Source organism: Rhipicephalus sanguineus, chromosome 1 (genome assembly GCF_013339695.2).
Source record: "Rhipicephalus sanguineus isolate Rsan-2018 chromosome 1, BIME_Rsan_1.4, whole genome shotgun sequence".
In the NCBI taxonomy this organism is placed as follows: Eukaryota; Metazoa; Arthropoda; class Arachnida; order Ixodida; family Ixodidae; genus Rhipicephalus; species Rhipicephalus sanguineus.
Genome location: NC_051176.1, coordinates 214,073,292 through 214,096,587, shown reverse-complemented (window position 1 = coordinate 214,096,587; position 23,296 = coordinate 214,073,292). Strand labels below are relative to the sequence as shown.

At 46.5% G+C, this 23,296-nt stretch overlaps 1 protein-coding gene across 1 annotated transcript in view; it reads left to right on the top strand.

Moving 5' to 3' along the window:
* Positions 1 to 22,322, top strand: part of LOC119407228 (uncharacterized) — a 42,300-nt gene extending 19,978 nt beyond the window's left edge. Inside the window, exons 3-10 of the mRNA XM_037674112.2 lie at positions 2,447 to 2,553; positions 3,202 to 3,395; positions 4,681 to 4,852; positions 5,475 to 5,646; positions 8,681 to 8,781; positions 11,613 to 11,757; positions 19,494 to 19,751; positions 21,610 to 22,322. Coding sequence (XP_037530040.1) covers positions 2,447 to 2,553; positions 3,202 to 3,395; positions 4,681 to 4,852; positions 5,475 to 5,646; positions 8,681 to 8,781; positions 11,613 to 11,757; positions 19,494 to 19,751; positions 21,610 to 21,746 — 1,286 coding nt within the window. The 3' untranslated portion in view covers positions 21,747 to 22,322. The remainder of the gene's footprint in view (positions 1 to 2,446; positions 2,554 to 3,201; positions 3,396 to 4,680; positions 4,853 to 5,474; positions 5,647 to 8,680; positions 8,782 to 11,612; positions 11,758 to 19,493; positions 19,752 to 21,609) is intronic.
* Positions 22,323 to 23,296: the final 974 nt, after the last annotated feature.

The window sequence follows — 23,296 nt, the reverse complement described above, 5'->3', positions numbered from 1 at the left end:
TCTATCTATCTATCTATCTATCTATCTATCTATCTATCTATCTATCTATCTATCTATCTATCTATCTATCTATCTATCTATTATTTGTGTGCTATGCATGCGGATGCGTTGGTGTTATTATTATTTTTTTGCTTTGTTGCGCTTGGGTGGGTCGCAGTGGTTCAAGGTACTGGCTTCGACGAAGGCACAAAACGCTTGAGCACACTTCGATGCCTGTAAATGTTTCTGAGTACTCGGGAGTTCAATGTGGGCGTGGACACAGAAGCAGACGAATTGTTTGTGAGCGCTTCATGTGTTGCTGACGATAGCGTCGATTGCGACGTAGCTTGATAAGCAAAAAGAAAAAAAGCTGCAAAAAATTGCAAAGTGCTGTATAGTGGTGTCATCTTGAAATCTTCGAAGAAGGTCCTCACGACGTTAGATTAACGACTGATCGAAACTAATTACAGGAACCAGCTAATAAATTATACTTCCCTGTCTCAGGTGTTAAAAGATTAAACCTGATAAATGTTGCATGTCTTGTACCAACAGGTTCATATGTATACCATCAAGGTTAGTTGACGACGTCAGTGTTGTGGTGCGGGTGTCCGAAAATTGAGAAAATTCGGCCTCTAATTGTTCTCATCTACAGGACCACAAATGGAGAGTATCAGGAGACAAATGGTCGATTGTCGTGATCAGGAACACATAAAAAAAATTGGATCACTCTGGAATTAAATGTGAATGGCAATACCAGCGCTCAAGAAGTCAACAGTAAAAACGTATGCAGTTGCACTCAACGTGAAAGCTGTAGGAAGTGCGGAGCAGTGATTCGCCTGCCCTTCAGCGACGCTCGCGCTCACGGACAAGCGCGCGCTGGTATTCCAAACGTGGAGCCTGCTCGACGTCCATGGCGGGAAAAGAAACCTTCATTTGCGACTCAGTGGTGCCCTCTCCCCTCCTCATTTCCCTCCTCATCACCCTCACATCTCTCTTCACCATCGCTTCCCTTTTCCACCCCTTTACTATACTATACACGGCTATGCTATGTTTTACACTCCCCCTCGTCCTTTCCATCCTCCTCACCCTCGCATCTTTCCTCCCCCTCACCTCCCTTTCTTACCCCCTTGCTGTACTGTTCTACACGTGGCTATGCTATGTTTTACCTCCCCCTCCTCATTTCCTTCCTCCTCACTTCCCTTTTCCACCCCATTGCTATAGTAGTGGTGATAGTGGTTTGAAGAGGAAAAGGTGCCTAATTTCTGCAGCCCGGTCGGGAGCACGGCGCAGCGCCTACACGGCTACGCTATAATCTACCCTCCCTCTCCTCCTTTCTCTTCTCACCCTCACTTCCCTTCCCACGCCATGCTATACTGTACTACACACGGCTATGCTATGCTTTACCTTCCCTTCGTCCTTTCCCTCCTCCTCACCCTCACTTTCCTTCGCCACCCCTTGCTACACTATAATACACATGGCTATACTATACTATAGATATGCTATGCTTTACCTTATCCCCTCCTCATTTCCTCCCTCCTCGTCCTCACATCTCTCCTCCTCACCCTCACTTCCCTTTCCCGCCCCATGCTATACTACCCACTTCTATGCTAATATTTACCCTCCCCTTCCTTCTTTCTCTCCTCACCCTCACTTCCTTTTCCCGCTCCCTTGCTATACGCTACTACACATGGCTATGCTAAACATGGTTTTGCGTGCGTGGCGCTATACATGGCTATGCTATGCTTTACCCTCTCCCTTCCTCCTTTCTCTCCTTACGTTCACATCACCCCACTTCACCCTCACTTTCATTTCCGGCCTCCTTGCTATACTATATTATAAATGGCCATGCTATACATGGCTGGACTATACATGGTTTTGTGTGAGTGACACCAAGCGATGACATGAGATGACAGCATAAGAGAGCCCGTGCCCCTAAAGTGCTCCGCACTTTAAAAAATGGGATTCTAAAAATCTTGAAGTACGAATAAAGTGACTGACTGACTGATTGACAGCAAAAGTATCTGCGCTATTAACGCTTTTGTAAGAGCAGTTACCAGCTAGCTCGGATATTGGGAATGTGACCAAACGCATCCAGCCAGTGGCATAGAATACTTACGGACGACAAGCCTTCTAAATTCGAGTCTTCAACTACTTGTCTAAGCCATGAGTGGATTTTTTTATCACTTTGCGAATCGTCGTCACTCCGCCGCGCTAACTGGTGCCTTAATTCCACTGATGAAAAAGATTAATGCGTGAGGCATATTATTGCATAGTTGGTGTATGCGACCGATGGTCTGAACGATGAATAGTCTTTCTTTCTTTCTTTCTTTCTTTCTTTCTTTCTTTCTTTCTTTCTTTCTTTCTCTCTTTCTTTCTTTCTTTCTTTCTTTATTTCTTTCTTTCTTTCTTTCTTTCGTTCTTTCTTTCTTTCTTTAGTGTTCATGTTGTCTTTACCTTTGTTTTGCAGCTGAAGTAAACTACGATTTCAAAGAAACGAAGCCTTGCATTGTATTTTGCGATGAACAGAACGCAGCCAAGGCAGAGGAAGCCTGCAACACAATACCCAGTGTCAAGGTAATCCAATAACCACTGCATCTACAAAATATTACACTTTATCGATGAATAACGTGTTAATACAACTAGCAGACGGGCTTCTTTATTTGTTCGATACTTCGTATATAGTATTTCGCTCTTATTCCTCTGCAATTTATGATGCATTGAAATGGACATTAATAACTACGGGCATATAAAAACGGTTACGTTGAAACCTGCGTATGTTAGAGGCATACGAAAACATAGTCACGCTGCATGGAGAACCCGAACGAAGACGACAGCGCTGGGAGTTAACCGCTGCTTGGCTAACCATCCAGTCTCTTGCACCGCGCTTAGCATATTTCATCTTGTAAATAAGGACATTTCATCGTTACGACATATAATTCGAGAGCGAAGACTGCGTACCATTACGCGGATATACATGACTCTTCATTTTCAATGTAACGCTCCCTCCGACATATGCGGTGGAATACGTTCTCTGCTCGAGAAAGGGCTGGAACTAAGGTGGATCAAGTAGCGTGAAAAACAACTGCTTACGCGCGTGTGCTGTCTTTATCACAGGACGCATCATATAGAAATGTCGGTATCACTGAGTCTATAATCACAAAATGATCTTATATATGTTGCGGTTCAAGCTCTTGCATCGAATTTCGCCGGGTTGCCTTGCAGACATTCGTGATATTTGGCCAGCGCGAAGGGATGATGCCCTTTGCGACGCTACGACAAAGTCCCCGGGCGGCTTCCCTCCCCAGTGTGAAACCGGAGAGCCTGCTGGCTGTCCTCTTCTCGAGCGGCACCACGGGGCTTCCGAAGGCCGCCATGTTGTCCCACAGAAACGCTATCGCCCAATTATTTGCCTCCAGGTTGGAATAACGTCGTCCTTTCCCTCCTGCCATACTCTCTTCGCGGCCTCACTACCATACCTTACGGCCACCTTGCTCACTCTTTTTTCTCAACTTACACGGAAGAGTCCACCGTTCGTGCAATAAATTGTTTTGCCTTTGCTAAACTCGCATTCTAATGAAGTAGGAAGCGCTTAGTTTCGGGTCAGCGGTGGCGCTCACCTGTCAATACAGCGACGACAGCGACCTGCGAATGGGTGCTGCGTCACATGGCAGGAGTGTGTAGTGGCAAAGAAAGGAAGGAAAACAAGAGAGAGAAGAAGGGCAGGGATGTCAGCCAGTTTAGCATAACCGGTATGCTACCCTGCACAGGGGAAAGGGAGATTAAAAGAAGAGATAAGAAAGAGAGAAGGAGAGGGGGAACACACACTCAACCTCGGAAAAGCTCATGATGATGCTTTGGGCTGCCAGGTTTTTCTCAACGTCGTAATAACAGCGCAAAAGACATGATATAGCTAGGTGTTAACAGTAGCGAGGCGGCTTAAGGCCCGAACACACGCACGCGTTGCAGCGCGTCAACGCGTGACTTTTTGACGCGGCGTCGCGCCCTCTCCAGGCCCAAACACACGCACGCGTTGCAGCGCGTCAACGCGTGACTTTTTGATGCGGCGTCGCGCCCTCTCCCTGTGGAGAGGGAGGGCGCGCAGCTTCGCGTAGCCGCGCGCCCTCTCTCCTCATAGAGAGAGGGCGCGACGCCGCGTCAAAAAGTCACGCGTTGACGCGCTGCAACGCATACGTGTGGTCGGGCCTTTATGTGTTTACCTGAACATTATCACGGCTGAGAAGTGGTTGGAGACCTTATATAAGGGCCTAATTTAGAAAGTATAAAGAGGAGAGGTAATATCCCTTTGTTTTTGTAGTTCTGAAACTTAAATGAATTAATTATATTTGGTACTTTACGAGCAGGAATCGCGCTAGGAATGTGAGGAATTGCGTATGGTAAACTTCGGATTAATTTGGACCACTTGCGTTTAAACTGACCTAAATATAAGTACACAGGCGTTTCTACACGTTTCTGCCATTGAAGAAGTGCGACCGCCGTGGCGGGAGGTCGAATCCGCTGCCTCGTGCTTAGCAACCCAATGCCATTGCTGCTAAGCCACTACAACAGGTGTATCTGAAAATTTGTCCATTGGGAAAATATTTATAGATACAAGCGTAGGCGCGCTTTCGCGGTATCCACCAACGTAAGCCGTAATAGTAGAGTCCATGAATACACGAGTTACGCTTTTTCTTTCTGGTGCAGTATCGACAACTCTCATACGATTGCCAGCCACGATGTGTTAATGGGAACAGCGCCGTTTACGCACGTGTCGGGGCTGCTTTTCAATCACGCTGTGTTTGCAAGTGGAGCCTGCCTGGTGTTCGTCAAAAGCACCGAGCCATGCGATATCTTACCGGCGATAGAAAAATACAAGGTAATGAAATACAACGCGTTTTGCAAACATATTCATTCACATAATACAGCTGTAGGAGCCGCGCAGTAATTTTGTACTCTTTACCGTTCGTGCTCATTCGTTCAGACGTCTCCTTTAGGGCCGAGATCAATCAGTCGGCACGACCGATAAGAAAATAGGAAGACTCCACTGACCGCGCCAGCGCACGACGGTCTGCTCGATCGTCGGTTCATAATGAAGTACTTGCTAGGAGCGCTGTCGGATGACACATTTATTAATAAATTAGATTTAACGCTGAGCTCCTACAAGGAATAGTGATGTGTGAAAATTCGTTGTCTCCCCTGTTTCGGCAAATTAAGTTTATTTCATCATCATCATCATCATCATCCTTCTGCAGAGATATGCTCAGTCTAATTAGGCGTGCAGTTCGTGAAACATCCAGTCGTCGATTTTCACTGACCTTTCACATATCTTTGGGCCAAGATTTTCACTGCAGTCTGACGAACAGAGTTAAAAAGCGATATGTACGCTGTAGTAAAGAGATTTAAGATTTGTTTATTGTGCACACCGTCCTCATAGTCACCCCCCTAAAATCAGTTTTATTTTTTTTTACTAAACGCCAACACTCTGTACCACTTTCCAGGGCACTGTCATGTTCCAGTTTCCAACAATTCTCCAGAAGATCGCCAGAAGTCCACTGATTGAGCGATACGATGTGAGCAGCATCAAGAAAGTCTACGTCGGTGGAAGTGCTACGCCGTCAGTGACCATCAAAGAGACCCTTGACAGGTTCAACCTGGATCACTTCGGACAAGGTATAGGACAGTCAAACAGAGCTCCAATTTACCGTAATGAATATGCCCCGTGTATGTGTTGCAGGTCAGGTACCCATGCATGTAAGACCTCCGTGTAAAACTGCATGCCATGTCATGTGTGTTAGTGCAGCATGTCAAATAACATTCCAACCCATATCATGCATGCATGTCACTCTTGCAGTGTCATGCATGAATATCATGCATGTCATATCACGCGTGATGTCATTCATGTGAGGAATGTATATCTAGTGCATTGTCTGCTATGTCATCTGTCACGTCAAGTACGCATGTCGTTCATGCCATGTCATCACACGTCATGCCACTGCTTCTACATAGACCCTGCTCGAACGAGAAGTGGCTTTACCGCACAACATCAAATTGCAACATGGCAGCCCCTCGTGAAGGCCTGGCTCTCTTTGGGAACCCTATACCGTAACTGTTGTGCAAAAGGCTTGAGCATATTTGACGGAGATACGCACCGTGTAGAACGCCTGTACATAACCACTTTGTTTCAAGAACCCTTGACGAGGTTCGGACGATGTAAGCAAAAAGTTCCGACGCCTTGATCACATGGCGACGATACCATTTGCGGAATGAACACTTTGAACGCAGGAAGAATGGATAAAGAAATCAAAAGAATGAAGTCTGCGCACCCGCATAATCGGATCAGCCAGTGTCCTCACCAATAAAGCCGAAGTATCGCACACAGCGCGTCGCAGGTCGAACCTACTGAGACCCCAGAAACCAAGACATGTTGCTCTGCACAAAGTGCCACCCGCAACGCGAACACGGGAATTCGGCAGTGAAACGCAGAGCCCACCAAAACCGCAACCACATATGCGCCGCAAGAGGCGAAGAAGAGGGTTCGAATGAAAAAAGGATGCGTGACGTTAACGTGACGTGGCTTATCAGATGGTGGTAGATGAAGGAGGTATGCCGCTCGCGGTGTTTGGTCGAGGCAGTGAGAGAAAGCCTCAGCTGCTGAGAGTACTGTTTGCCTTCTCTAAGCAATTCATTACTCGCTATCTCAGCTGTTACTGAACCCACAGGGAAAAAAGCAACCTTGTGGGACAACGCTTCTTAGAACGTGATTTGCTGTTTACTGCGTATAAAGAAACTCCGGTGAGCACTAATTCGCCGTATAGGCAAGCACAATTAATCCGATAGAAGCCTATCCCCGAGTATGCGCTAAGGTAGCTTCGTAAGTAAATAGCGGCACCCGCTAGTGGCCGAGGCATTAGCGTACTCATGCGTTTCGGTGGAAGCGCTCGGCCACTGTTTACAAGATGCTGCACGGAATCGAGGCTGCTGGCGACGACCCTGCGCACGAAACCGGTTCTGTCCGCAACGTGTATATTACACAAGCGGAGAAATCCCTATAATAAACATTACAGCATATGTTGACTGGTGTCAGTTATCTCTGTCAATGCTAATAGCATAACGGCGACGACTCGATGGCGCTCCGTAAGCATTGTGCAAAAGCACGAAATGTCTTAGCGCGCTGGTACACAACGTCATAAAAGTGGTGGCTCGCGTTAAGGCACGAAAACATGAAAAGAGTCTTTAAAGGGGCCCTGCAACACTTTTCGAGCATGCTCAAAAAGCGCTGCCGATCGGTAGTCGAGGCTCCCGAGAACACGCGAGCCAAATATTATAGCGATGCGCACGGCCTGGAATTTACAATAAATTCTCAGTCAGCTGAAAATCGCTCCCTCTTCTCTCGACAAATGATGTATTAGTCCGCAAAATATGACGCGATTGTCGGCAGTTCCACCATTGGCTGATGTTATAATCACGATAACACCCTCATTATTACTTTCGTTGTTAATTTTGAGTTCAATAAGTAGATAATATGTATGTTTATATTATATTATCGCGTTAAAAACACCGAACAAACATTAATATTAGCACTTCCGGTCTCACCGACAGCTCGTCTGCTCGTAGTTGCGTGGTTCCGTTTTCTTCGCCATGCGCAGTGCCGAAAACGTGAATATTTCTGTGCTTTTGACCATCGCCGGTTGCCGTTGAGAGTGGCAGCCGTTCGAGTGTTGCCTCGTCAGCTGAGAACTGCATCGTCGGCACGTTCTCACGACCGACCGAGGCACGGGCGCAGCGTGTCTCCGATAACAATGCTGGCGTCCGGTAATGGCGGCGCTTCGGGGTCGTCTGCCAGTGCCGTCTTACGAGGCGGTGTATCGGAGTATGGACCGAAACCGATCGCAGCTGTCATTCGTTCCAAACGAGCGCGCAGGTTTGCTTCCGTGGTTGGCAGAGAGATGAAAACACTACGGCGTTCGAGGTGCACACCCAACATTACCAAACCGACGCGCAGTTTTCAAGCACGCGCGATACACAGAGCGATCGACTCCGCTCGACGAGAACGACGCAAGCCGACCGGAAGTGGCGGCACAGACCACGTGGTTGCGCCCAGACGTCAGAGAGAAAAAAATGAAGAAAAAAACTCCGCCGGCGCTCTTGGGCGGAGCCTCGCTTCTCTGCGCTCCCTCCGTCGACTCGCTGCCTAGCTTTCCGCGCGCCCGCGGCGTTGAGTTGAGGGAGAAAGCTGCGGAACGTGATCTCTATAATTTGGTAACACCACTTAGACTTGACGGATTCGAAAAATTTTTGCGGCATATGACTCGTGAAGAGTCATACGTCAATAATGAGACTGTTCCAGTATAACTAAGAAAGGTGTTGCAGGGCCCCTTTAATTATAATCAACATTAGCGGCTTAATTTTCATGTAACTGTAACGGAGGGGTAATCATTCATTTTCGGTACGTTTCTAAGCAACTCAAGTTTTTCAATTGAAGTGAATAACTGTATTCGACTCTTTCTTAGTGCAAACCAAAATGTGAAATGCGAACATCCTGTTGATCTTCCCCATTCATCAAAATGTTACTTTATCTTTCGCTCACATGAAGGCATGTGTGCAAACGATTGGCATATAGATACGCTACAGATGCATCACTTCGCCGAGTCCACACACAAAAAAAGTGTCGTGATTTTTAACTGCCTCATCTCCTCGTCTTCAGTGTACAGCATGTCCGAGAGCTTTGGATCTGGAATGATATCGCACCACAATCACAAGGATTACGATACTGTTGGCAGGCCGACGCTCATGACGAAGGTGAAGGTGAGTGGTCTCGTTCATGCCGGGCATGTCACACAAATTGGGGGAGTGGTGCACGACTGTGTAGTGCTGTCGTATAAGATCAAAGTACCCGTATGCTCGGAAGAAGTGCGGAACAATACGATAAATAACAAAATAATAATAACAAGAAAAAGCTTAGTGAAGAACGACAAACCAGGTTTCATCGAGAAAGGTAAGAAAGATTAATCAGAGCGACCATGCAAGCATTATTGTTGTGCTCCGCACATTGAAGATGTGGCCTTGACGTTACTCATTACATTAGCGGGTAACAACTTAAACGGGCTTATCGCCTATTATAATAAGGACTGCTGTATAGCGTCGACAGCGACTTGATCGTTATCAGGAACTCTTTATCCTTTATCTTTTCTTCTTTACGTTGCGAATGCCTATTTAAGAGAAACGAAAGAAGAGAAATTCCCTGCTTTCGTTCATTCATAGCGATGGTCTCGTTCCGGCAGACTTGATGCCTTCGTGTAGCATGCGAGGGCTTATTGGTCAGCTGTCCGCTCGTTAAAAGATTACGTGCTACGTGACGCCAACTGGCAAAAAAAAAAGAAAAAAAATGTGTTCCACACACGCCGTCGTGGCTACGAGCGGCGCTGACTAAAGCCTGTTTCACATGCGAGCGACCGAGCGGCGGGGCCCGCAGCGATCGAGCGGCAGCAGGACGCTCGGACGCGGCTTCGTTTCACATGCACCGCTCTTGCGCGGCGCGCGCCTCTGCGATGCGCAGTGATGGTTGTGGGAAGCGCCCGTTATCCGCGGGTTTCCTTTCTCCGGGCTCGCTTGTTTTGTGCGCTTGGGTTGCAAGTTTCACGAGCCTTCTACTTCGGTGATCGAATTTCACGCGCCTAAACCTTGAATTATGAAAATGTGCAGTGTATCAGAGTGCAATTAAACAACTTCAGTAGTCACGTTTATTTCTGTTCCAGCTTTCTTTTTTTACCACGCAAGTCATGTTGCACGCCCATACACTTGGCCATGGAAAAGCGAAAGAAAGAATTTGTTTTGGGGGTTTTAAGCTTTCACAGGGCTTTCGGTGGCTTTTGCTCTCGAATGCCGCAAGGCGCTGGTGCGCCGTATGGGCCGGCAACCGGATGCAAGCGGCCCAGTCGACGACATTGTGGGTTTGTGAAGGAGCTCGTCTCTTTTTTTTTTTTTTTGCCTATGGGCATTCTGCAGTAAAGAGGCGGCGGCATTTGTCGTCTTCGGGGTACGTGACCACTAAAAAAAAAAAGGGAAAAGAAAACAGTAAACTGTTCGAACGTGCTGCACCAGAGTAGTAAAAAAAAAACTGAAACGTCTACTGCGAACAAGTGCGGAGTGTCGTAGGTTCCCCCTGTCCGGACCTATGTTGGTGTCACGATTCGATAAAAATACAAAAGAACAAAATGACACGTGCAAACGATTTGTCTGCTTTGATGGAAGCGCAGTAAAGAACAACAAAAGGGAAAGAACGGCGTTTTCTACACTGCCAGCTCGTTGCAGCGAATGTCGTCTGCTAGGAAACCGAGTCGGAGCGAGTTCCTCCCGGCGCGCGCGGCTGCTCTCGTCTCCATCCCTACGGTCACGTGCTCCCCGCGTCACTGCTCCCCCATTGGTTGACCTTGGGCAGCCGCTCTGCCGCTCGCGAATTTTTCCAACTCTGGCGATCTCGATCGCGCGTCCACTGGTCGCTCGAAAAAACCTGTTTTTGGGCTTCCGCGACGGCAGCCGCTCCGCTCTTGGAGCAAAATCGCTGCATGTGAAACAGGCTTAAAGGCCAACTCCGGCGATTTTTCGAGGTCGATGGATCTCAATGAAATTCGCTGGGTACGTTCCTTTGAAAGTTTCCGTCATTTATGCCAAATTACAGGCTTGAGACACGCGCAGATTGTTTGCAAATGAATTTTAAAGATTGCCTGCAAACGCCTTCCCGGTTTCCCACAATTATTGGCAACACTGCGTCTGTGACGTCAATATTGTTAAGGCGACGGAAGTGACGCAGCCGAGGGCACCGCTAACTGTCAGTATCAGACGCGGCACTGTCAGTCGCAGACATTACAGCTGATGCGCGGCGTCCTCACCTCTCCACTGTGCGCCTGCTCGTCCCAGCTGTCACAGTTTTCATACTCCGCGCCGGCGTGACCGGCATACCTTGCACGACTTCCGGTTCGTAACAACTACTACGTCATACAGAGACAGTACACTCGGTTGGGTTTCGGTTTCGGTATTGCGCCTTTTTGCTTATTAAAAATTATTTTCGAATTTGCTGAACGTTTCTGCTATCGGGCGCGTGACTAGAGTGTCTCAGGAACATAAAAGCACCATTACCCTAACATGGTGAAAAAATCGCCGGAGTTGGCCTTTAACACTCCCAGGCTTGCATGCACATAAATACCCGATGAAGTGGGCGAGGGGACGACCGCCGCCGTAGCTCAATTGGTGGAGCATCGGGCGCGTTATCCGAAGGTTGCAGGTTCGGTCCCTGCCGGCGGCAAGCTGTCTTCTCGTCTACTTTATTTTCTTCGCATCTATATCATAATCACTACAATACAGTTAAAACAGTTCAATTAACGCCCCCTATACCTTCCTTGGCTTCGCTACCTGATGGTTTTCAGTATTATTTTCTTTTTAAGAAAAGCGCTTTCAGCACGTTCTGGTCGAAAAAAAAGCGTCCTGAGATGTCGAACACGTCTTCAGTGACCAAATTAGACAGCAGAAGTAATACGATTAGCATTACTTTTTACTTACGTGTTTGTTATTTGTTTTGTATTTTGCTTTTAATTTCTCAGAAGTGTCAGGCTGTAGCACTTTGTTGATCCTTCGCGCAGGTCGTTGACGTTAACACGGGCGAGAAACTGGGTCCCAGGCAGACGGGGGAAATATGCATAAAAAGTCCTGCCTGTATCAATGGCTACATGAACAACAGCGAGGCCACGGCCAACCTTTATGACGACGAGGGCTTTTTACGGACGGGTAAGTGGCGGTCAGCAGATTTCACCATTTTCTACACTTTCTTAAGCCTGTAATATATACGCAGGGCGTTTCAAGACACGTGTCCGAAAATCCTAAAAAATTAGGGAAATGGGGCATTCGCTCGTTGTCTTCATAATTAATTTTCTGCAGCGGCAGAGATGTTAAGATGGCTAGAGATATCCGTTATGGCAGTATTTGAAGAAATTAAATAGGTTATTTTTTAATTAGTGGAGACAGGCGGTCGGGTTAAATGGGAGTATTGGAGCCCACCCTGCAAATAACCCATTGCTGCTTTGAGTCTTGCAAAAACCATCGACGAAGTCCGGATGGAGGCCGGAGTTCCCGCGTAGGGTGTATTTGGTGGAGTCTCGTGCTTCTTATGCTTGTCGTGAAGCTTCGCTTCACTTCCGGCTTTGTTTGGGGGTTACCTTCACGAATTCATTCGCAACATTAACTGCAAGTAACCGACTGTGCGGCACGTGAGGTCTGCGGCTCCGAAGACGACCATTTGCTATATGCCACTGCCCTCGATCTGCCTCTGAAACACGAGCACTTTCTGACGCGTTGCGATGATTGGACGATCGGTCGATCTTTGTCACTGTCACCATCGCTCGTCGGCCCACAAGGCAGTTAAAGCACTTTTGCACTTTTTGAGGACTACGGGCGTGTGTAAACACCTTTGACTGTCGTATAGTGTAACCGACACACATACGCGTCAGCGTATTTATTGCTGATGGTGAGGATGTTGTGGGTTGCCGGGGAATCTCTTTTCCTTCTTTCTTTCCTTGCCTCCTCTCTCTCTCATCTTCCCATTCCCCCAGCGTAGGCTAGTGTTTCCTCTGTTCTTTTATTCCTTCCGCATCCGCTGGTAATTATTGCCGAGTTATGTAATCTGACCCATGTCGCCGCCGAAACGCGGAAGAGTGCAACTGTCATTATTAAGCTGTCGATGGACTTCGCTTCGTGACCGTGCGGGCTGCACTTGCGATTATAGCACGCATGGCGCACGTACATACGTTATGGAATGTAGAACTACATTCCATAAGAAGGCCGCTTTTTCGAAATCTCAAAGCGGCGATGAGCTCATCGCAGGAAGGACTCAGTTATTCCACTTGACCTGACCGCCTGTCTCCACTAATTAAAATTATTTCACTTTTTAATTACTACCATAATCAATATCTTTATGCCATATTAAGATGTCTGCCGCTACAGAAAAAGTAATTATGAAGGCAGCACGGAAGCTTCCCTTACATTTGAGGATTTTTAGGCATATTTCTTAAAACACCCTGCCCTGTATAACAAAAACACCCTGTATAAAAAAAAACACGCTGTATAACAACAACACGCTGTATAATAAAGACTCTGTATAACAGTCCATATTTCTGAAACACCCTGCAACCATTTTTTCCTTGCAACCCTGTATAACGTTTTTTTTTTTAGCCAATATATTTTTATACAAAGGCTACTAAGGCTATTATAGTCGGGCTCCTGTCGTCTGCGCACATAAACGCTACGTCTAGCCGGAAATACTTTGCCGCAGATAAAATGACATCAACATGACAAATTAGCAAAAACTCGTTAATTACCTTTTTAATTATTGACCTGAGGGCCCTTGGTGAAAGGGAAAAGCTGTGGGCCCTCAAAATTTATGACATATACATTTTTTAGAAATGAGAAAATTTGCACGTAATTCGAGATATTCGCCGTCGATACCGAAACTGACTGCACCCGGCGCGCAGGAAACGCGGCCTCTCTAATACGTCAGACCAGCACTTCCCATGACAAGGAAGTCACGAAATTTGAATAAAACCGCGTCGCAGCAGTGTCTTGGGGTGAAAAGCGGCCAGTCATCTCACTTGTACCGGCGGATCGGCGTAGATTTGCTTGTGATGCTTGTTGCTTATTTGCTTCTTTCGCGCTGTGCGCATGAAAACCGTAATATCCACCTTTTTTTCTCGGTACAGTAAAAAACTCGGGGGCAGCCACTGTGGTGCTACTTCTTGCAGACAGGCGAAAGAGTTTTTTGCGCCTGTTTATAGCTTAAGAAAAAAAAAAAGATAAGCACTACACATCGCACGAAGAGAATAAGCGGTGCGTGCTTGTTTATGTCTTGCCGTTTTTCCTGATGAGACTCTACTTCGACGCACCTTAATTCAAATTTTGTCACTTCCTCGTCACCGGTAGTTCCGATCTGATGTAAAGTAGCAGCCGCGTTTCCTGCGCACCGGGCGAGGTCAGTTTCGGTATCGGCCTTGAAATACGATTCTCAGGCTGATATCTTGCAACTTATGTGATTTACGGGAAAATTACGTGCAACTTCTGTCATTTATAAAAATGAGTATGCCATAAATTGTGAAGTGGAGTTCGTCTGAAAAAGCGAAAGGAGCCTGACTGTCATAAAGCTTTTATTGAAAAAATCCGTACTGTGTAAAAAAAAAAAAACCCTATATATATATATATATATATATATATATATATATATATATATACAGCACGGATCTGTGGCCACATGTTTATCCATCGCACCGTTTATCCATCCGATCGCACATGTTTATCCATCCGATCGCCACGTACGCAGTAAATATACATACGTGCAAATGCATCTTTGCAGTTTTTGACGCTGCTTAGTTGCTTTTTTCCACTGTTGCTAAACTGAAAATGGGTGCTATGGTGGTGCAACTGTCTAACGACTTGTTGTGTGAACGCGATTGCTTGAGAGGTCTTCGCACAAACTCTGCCTCAACTGATCTTTGTGCAATGTTGTGACTTTCTTCGTTAGCTGAGTTTACTTATACTACGTCGATGGAGAGTGTTAGCACTTCTGATAGGAGCCAAGCTTTCCTCACATACGCTGAACATTATACCACACACATGTTTTTCTTCGTTTTCGTCTCATCGAACGTTTCGCCGACATACTCCCTACTATTTTCTTTCACTCTTTTTTTTTCTCTTAAGCATAATGACCGACTGGTACTCTTGAATATCTATTCTCATTGATTCGTTCGGCCGACTCGATAATGGCAGGAAACGCCAAAGGTGCGGACTGCCATGCTACCGCACTGGAAGTCATGTTGAATGCGCGGAAATATTGTTCTTGTATGCTTCCGCGCAGATAATCCCGTGCGCATTCCTACACTCTACGAAAAAAAAAAAAATTCGGCAGATCCCACGCGTTGTGGGAATCGGTTTCATGAGAAGCAGTCAGCGAGTACTTCTCTGCTGTATTTTATGGCTTTGCGTCAAGCGTTTCGACGTGGATCGACGTGTTTTTGTAAGTGTAGTAGCTGTGTGCACATCGTGGGCTTACCAGGCACGTCGACAACACTGGCGTTTAAAGGGCAACTTATGGTGCGATGTAACATCAGCCCTCACGTTAGAGTACATACGTCAGTATTATCGAAATTAAGTGCACTTTATGGTGTAATCATGTGAATATCATACGTAACTTTCGTTAATTTATTCCTCCGGGGTCGAGCAATGCTTCAATATAGCTTGCTGAATAATAGGAACATCAATGTAATGTTTATTAGACTGCTACAAAGCGGAGCCAACACTGGAACCACAGACGTTAATCTGATATGACACCTGTGTCGTAGGAGTACATATGCAGTGTTTAGTGCTCTCTTGTAAAATTAGATAGCCAGCACCACAACCACAATTGACGTTGCACCGACATTACGCCTGCATAGGCTGCTTTACCATACCAGTTTATACACCTGGCGTGGCTTTGTGGTAGAATACCTGATTGCCACACAGCAGGGGCGTAGCCAGAAATTTTTTTCGGGGGGGGGGGGGGTTCAACCATACTCTATGTACGTTCGTGCGTGCGTTTGTATGTGTGTGTATATATATACGCAAGCAAAATTGAAAAATTTCGTGGGAGGAGGGGGGTTTGAACCCCCCCACCCCCCCCCCACCCCCCCCCCTTGGCTACGCCCCTGCTACACAGTATGCTTGGGTTCGATTCCTGCTGGGATCCCAATTTTTATTCGTTCCATTCGTCGCGTAAACGCTGCCCATGTAGGTTTTTCTTAACGCTTTCGCATTTAAATTACCAATGTCTGTTCTCGCCGTTCCTGGGTAGATATAAACTGTCAATCACCTGTGGCGCATACCCGTACACCGCGGCCCTTGGTAAACGGGTATGTGTCACACGTGTCTGGATGAAAGGGTTTGACGACGTACACGACAGGATTTTCGCGTTATTCATGTGATGACGCGACAGTCATATTCGTCAAATCCTCTTACCCTATCATGCCAATTTTGGTCTACACCAAGTTAAGGAGGCGATCACGAGAGCATCGAGACGTAGGCGGCTAGATAGATAGATGCGTAGATAGAAACGCTCAAAGTGCCAAAGGCTCGCTAAGAAATGCTTCGCCTTTTAAAGAAATAGTATATCTTACTCTTTTCGTTGCCACGTATATGACTTTCTTTAATTAACTCCCTTGTGGGTCACACGACTCTCCGAAGAGAGTACAATGATCTCCAAAGAGAGTTCACGTATCTCTTTAAAGGGAGTCCTATACGTGGCAAGTCAGGATTGACAAATAAGAGTCAACTGACTCTTTTGTTCTCATAATGTATGCACGTTCACTCGCACGCTGCAGATTCTGCTGTCATTGCTCCCCCCCACCCCTCCCAATCGAATAAATGTAAGTCGTGTTGGAAGCTAGCGCCGTGTGTGTGTGTGTGTGTGTGTGTGTGTGTGTGTGTGTGTGTGTGTGTGTGTGTGTGTGTGTGTGTGTGTGTGTGTGTGTGTGTGTGTGTGTGTGTGTGTGTGTACTTTGTGCCTTTCCTGCGTCCTTATAGCAGCGTATTAAGCTGGTTAGCACATTACTCAACTTGCAAAAATGAGCAGCTCCAACTAAAGCCCCTGAAACTTCGTAAAGTAGCGACACTCTCCTCCTCCGCTCGCGTTCCTCCTCGTTCTCCTCTCCTTCGCACTCTCTTTTCGAACATGGCGCCACCTACCTTGCTCTTGCGTAGCAGACGACGCTTCGCCAAGAGAGCGCTTGCTTGCCAGGCGGCGCGCTTTAAGCATTCGCACTAGCCATCTCTGGCTCTTGGTATTCGTTTTTTAATTATATGTTGTTTAGGAGATGTTAGGACACGTTTGTAAAGGACATGTGTGATGTTGAACGTTATTGTCCCGCTCTACATGAGGCCTTCTGAAACATATATAGTGTACACGTCGTCCTAGCGAGACGAGTTCGCCGCGCATACCAATGACGCACTGAGGCTGCCAGTACGCACTAGAGGTAGCCGTTCCGAAGTATCGGTTGGGTAAATATAGTTAACGCCGCTATAGGCGCCCGTATTATGTAGCAGTGTACACTGCAATACAAAAGGGCGTATTTGAGGCATCTTTTTCCCACAAAACAATATCCAGCATCTGGCTCTGCGCTCGCTATTTCCTGTTAACTGTTAATCAACCTCACAAAAAGAGCGTGCTATGGGGCGTATTCCTGTCCCGAAACAATAACCATCAATCTCGCGTGTCTTTCTTTGCATTATCACCGGGCGCGCGGTACTTCAGGTCACGAATGGCGTGCGTGTTATTAAAAACCATCCTTGATAGGAAAGTGGCGAGCGCTGAGTTTGCAAGAAAGGAAGCGCAAACTAGCCAGAGGACGGTTATTGGTGAGGGGCAAGAAGACTCCACAAAGGGTGCGGACATTTCTTAGAGTGCAAGAAACACATGGGCAATGGGTGTTGGCGGTATTATGTTAGTTAAAGAGTGGCGACTACTATTTATTTAGAAAATGACTGTCAGTGCAAGGAGCAGCTCGGAGCTTCATTGAAAGAAGAATGCGCCAGAAGGCGTACATCATTTCCAGTCGATACATTTAGACAGCTTTGGTTGATTCATTAAAAGATCAGACGCACCAATCATAGTGCGCAAGTGTGCCGCGCAGACGTACTTGACGAACGAACTATACTCGCTGCTCAATGAACGAGCAAGCGAACGAATAATCTAGCTTGCCACCGTAAACGTTTCCTTCGCGAGAGCTCCACTCACGGACAATAATATCATCTGGGGTTTTACGTCGCAATACCATGATATGATTATGAGAGACGCCGTAGTGGAGGGCTCTGGAAATTTTGGCCATCTGGTGTTCTTTAATGAGCATTGACATCGCACGGCACACTAGCCTCAAGCATTCGCCTCCATCGAAATGTGACCGCCACGGTCGGTCGCGACCTTCGGGTCAGAAGCCGAGCACCATAACCTCTGTTCCACGGCGGCGGAAAGCCACTCGCGGATATAAACCTCCACACTAAATGGCACGTAAACCTTCGCGCTAAATATAACACGTATACGTGAGGTTCCTAAACGATGAACGCACCCTGCGACTCGGTTGGACACGCACGCTTTGCCTACCTACCTTCTATCGCAAGTCCACCGGCGGATCTGTCGACTTAAAAGAGCCAGAGAAAGTTATTTGCTCCAGGAAAAAAAGAAAGAAAAACGAGCACGCAACAAAAACAAACAGAGAGTACCACTCCTAATGTGAGCTTTCGCACTGCAGCCTTGTTTCTTCAAAAGAACTGCGCCGAATCTCTGAAGTTTCGCAATCACATTTTCGATCGTCAATCGGCGTGCCATGCTAGGCGCACAGACCAATACCGCAAACTCAAACCAGTAGGCGCATCACGTCAAGCAGAAAACGTAGCCCCATATTCTTGAAAAAAAAAAAACACTTAGTACGGACCCCGCAGAAGCAGCAATAAAACGTGTGAGGAATAGCGACGTACTGCACAATTAACTGAGACGTGTCTACGGCGTTACAGCACGCAGCGATTTGCGCGAACCTCGACGAGTTCTTATAGTGAGAGGATAGCAACTTACTTCACGTAGTCGCGTGGAAAACGTCCGCCGAAAGTTTTATCTTCCGATTCGGTGTAACCAAGCCTTCCTTCGCAACGTGTTGCTCTTCGCGGACGGTATCATGAAAAGCTTTTTGCCTTCACTTGATTTCTTTTGGCATCCGAAAGCGCAGCAGAAGCCCATGGCAACCAACCGTGACGTCGGTCTTGTGTGCAAGGTATCTCAGAGCACAACGCACGCGGAATGGAAAGCGCGTATCCATAAAACACATGCACTGAGAACCAGCGAGCGCGCGCTTCGAGAGCGAAGATGGCAGTCGCGAGCGACTGTAAACAAACGAGCGCTCCGAGCGGTCCCACGTGAGGGCAGTTGGCCAATGCCGACGCGGCGTCAGCCTCGGAGAGGGCAGAGGAGGGAGAAAAGAGAGGAGGCGCGCTTTTATGCACGTATGTCGCTACTTTACGAAGTTTCAGGGACTTTAGCTCCAACAGCTAGACAATGAAGAGTGGAGACAGACACATGCCCCGCCACGGTGGTCTAGTGGTTATGGCGCTCGACTGCTGACCCGAATGTCGCGGGATCAAATTCCGGCCGCGGCGGCTGCATTTTCGATGGAGGCGAAAATGTTTGAGGCCCGTGTACTTAGATTTAGGTGCACGTTGAAGAACCCCAGGTGGTCGAAATTTCCGGAGCCCTCCACTAAGTCGTCTCTCATAATCATATCGTGGTTTTGGGACGTTAAATCCCAGATATCATCATCACCAGGAGACCAATACGAACAAGTGTCCATTTGCTCTCGTCGTCGCCTCGGTTCTAGCGCTCTTGTCCCTCAAGTTCTCCTTCCTTGTAGTGGGCGCACTATACGGGGAAATGTCTCTTCCCTTTCTGGTACATGCGCGGGCAGGCGACATCGGCTACTACAATGAGTCCGGCGAGTTCTACGTGGTGGACCGCATCAAGGATATGTTCAAGTGCATGGACCGGCAGGTGGCCCCTTCAGAGATCGAGGAACTGCTGACGAAGCACGAAGCGGTCAAGGAGGCAGCCGTGGTGGGCGTTCCTCACGCCGAGTATGGTGAAGCGCCCAGGGCATTCGTCGTGCTGGCCCCTGGATACGCGCCGAACGAGGCCACTGCAGCTCAGATCCAAGCACTCGTTTCTGGTGAGAAGCTGGTGGGAATGAAACGCTCAGATGAATATGAGATAACTTGGTTTGTCGAAAAAGTACACGTTTCTGCGTCTGTTGCTGTAGTGAGAAGTAGAAGCTTTGAATCTGATATATTTCAAAATATACTCAGCTTCTGCAATGAAGTGTTTCGGCGATATAGCGTGCATTTACAAATATTTACAAGGTTGTTGTGACCAGAAGCAGCCGCGACGGATATTGTAGCAATGCTGTTTGGGACTAAACAGGAAACGCGTTACAAGAAACGTCAGCTATTAAGCAGCGAAAGCATTTATTGAAAACAGCGTGTCGATATGCATTGACGGCTAACGTATAGATTCGGAATTCCAGTTTGCCCATTCCAGTACTTTATTAAGGAGTCTCAGATTCAGTGTCTTTGGTTAACGCAAAAGACATAAGCAAGCCCCAAACTTTACTTGAAATTTTTTTTTTTGTAAACCTATTTGTGTTCCTTTGTAGGCCCAATGGTGTGCGTCTCCATAAGTCAAGGACACAACATCTGAAACTCCCTATTAAGATAGAGTTATCGTACAATCTTTAACAACGTCATCTTCAGATTTCGCTTCCCGGCCACGTTTTTCCTCGTAGTTTCTTTTATAGGCGCAAGCATTTCTGTGCCGACTCAACGAAAAAATTGCCCGGCTGTCCATCTTTAACGCGAGATGGGCGTCACCATACAGAAACAAATGAATAAAACAAAATTTTCTTGGCGAGGTTGAACCATATGAGTCATATGAACCATACACGAACGAGGTCTAAAATAATATAATTAACAGAAATAACCAAGAAGTAATCGCAATATTAACTTAAAATCGCTAAAGACGCTTCAGAAACGTGCGGCTGACACCCTAGCCGCGCAAGAGAGAGCGCCAACGCCTCGCGAGTGAGCGATTGCTCCTCTCACCGGTGCTTCTCTGGCGCCTTCGTCTCTACATCTGAAGGGGAAACAACATGACGGAACTTGCCTCAGACGACACGTATTTCAACTGCCGCAACAAGCAGGAAGTCGATAAAGGGCGTGAAAAAGTAGTCCGAACCGACTTTGCGAATATCCCTAACGACATTCTACTCGTGCCGAGGAAACCGTACATGTTTAACTAAAACATTGACGTCATCGACGGTTTGGTAAACGGACCAGTGGGAGCTCTACGAACTGGAATCACTGGGTGCCCGTGCTACGCACTTCCAAGTTTCCCCGTAGTGGGGCTGCATTGAGCGCAGAATTTAGAACCACTCCAATCGCTACACAAGAACGACATTTTTAGTTCCTTAATAAGTATGTTCATCGGCTATACGGACGTGACTGGTCTCAAGCATTTCTTTCGTGAGGCACCACATTCTGTCACCATGTGGAACCGTGGAACAAGGACTCTGTATTTCAGAATCGGCGTCCAGATGTCAGTTATTTTAGAGATAAGTGTCGACATGATTCTCGAAACCTGGCGTCGAATACACTTAAGAAAAGACCCATACAAGAAAAATGGGAAAGGCCTTTCAAATGGCAACGTTAGCTGACATTTTTTTTGTTGTTGTTGTTGTTGTTTTTTTCAGTCAGTTACAGCTTTTAGTTCTTGTAACCTGTAGTCGGATAGATCTTTTCGTCACAAGAAGAGTGCGAAGAAAGCGCGGCAGTCAATCTCCTGACTTAAGCTTATTTTCATCCCTCTTGTCACCACTTCTCAGCACTCACGCCTTAAATATTAACGCTATCTCTTATAAATTACCGAAGCTGGCAAGACTTGTCGAGCATACTGAATGAGTGCTGTAGCATTTAAGCGCTCTGCGCAAATGTTCTGCCCTTAAGCGTACGTAACCTCACCTCTTTTTGTTGCAGCGAATACGGCGCCGCAGAAGCACCTCCATGGCGGCGTGGAATTTGTGTCGACCATACCAAAGTCTGACACCGGCAAGAACCTGCGCAAGGACTTACGAAACGCCTACCTGCAACGCCAGGCAGCTCGCGGCCTTTGAAAGCGTTCTGAAGCAACCATTGCGAGAGCTCAAGTCTGATAGAAGGAGCCATCCGGACCTTCAACTATATAATTTAAACGCTATTGCAGTCAACCTCTGCGGCTTTGTCCAACCGTGATATGAGGAGCTTGCAACAGAGGACACATAACCATTGTTCCAAGAATGATCACTGCAGAAATGTATCTCAGTAACAGATATGTTAGTTAATAACATAGTTCCTGTGTAACATCACTTGACGCTTTATCTCACCGAAAATGTCCACGAAGTCTAACGGTTCCTAAAACACACATCAATTATTACTTTTTCACGTATTGTTTGCACACGAACATACTATCTCGCCTGAAATGGTACCGCGAAATTTCTTCCTTTGTGGAGAAATTGATGCTTCTGCCTCTAAAGACGCGAAATAAAATATTCATTGTAATAGCATACATCCAATCTTGTTTGCACTAAAGGTGCAAACTAGGCTGCTATTGCCGCCATTGGTGATGACAGCCTAGTGTAAAAACTCACGCGATTCTTAGTTTTGTTTGAAACAGATGGGCTCAGAGTACTCAATAAAATTATCTAAAGTAACATACGATGTACCAGGCAAATATTTAGACATTAGAACATAAAATAATCGAATTCCATAACAAGAAGTAACTCGGTGTGTAGCGCACGCAAGACAACCTGACAGTAAGCTGGACGTATTAAGGAAGGAGTAGTTGTGGAGCAAGGAGCGTTGACGAAGTCAATTGCATTTCAACGAGGAGACATGTGTTCGTCAGGACATCATAGTATGGAGCAATAACTACTCCGAAACCCATTTCGCTGCTCTCAAGGTGCATTCAAAATAGACAAAACTTCACAGACATACCCATCTTAAAGTATTCTCTATTAAAATAAAGTTAAATTAACCGTCGTTGAAGCGGTTTAGTTTATCAAACCAAGCAAAAACCCGAATTACCAGGAAGCTTTTTGTATGTAAGAGCCTCTTTTAAAATATTGCGTACTCATATTTTTGAAGATATTCTCCTCCTACGCTGAAAAGCCGTACCTTAAGGAGAAACAGCGCTGGGCTTCTGTGGTCAATTTTATTGAATCGGTGGATAAAAAAGAGTTAGAGACACATAAACAAAATAACATGCCTTGGGCACTAACAGAAAGCGTTATGTCGACGTTCACTCGAAGTGTGCAGACGCTACAGCGAAACTTGGTTGGTGGTGGCAAGCGCACTCCCTTCAAAACAAATTCACAGTTTCGCCGCAAAGGCGAATCAATGAATGCGATGGCAACAAATCGGAATGTTATGTTAATGGTGGCACACGGCACAGTGCATGTGCCCCCCCCCTTCCCCTCGAAACAAATTTGTACGCCACTGTACAAAGGTATCAGTCGTGTGCTAATCCCTGTAGAGATAGGGTGCTCGACCAGGCCTGCAGTCATCAGTTCATATATATATATATATATATATATATATATATATATATATATATATATATATATATATATATATATAGAGAGAGAGAGAGAGAGAGAGAGAGAGAGAGAGAGTTTTGAATTTATAA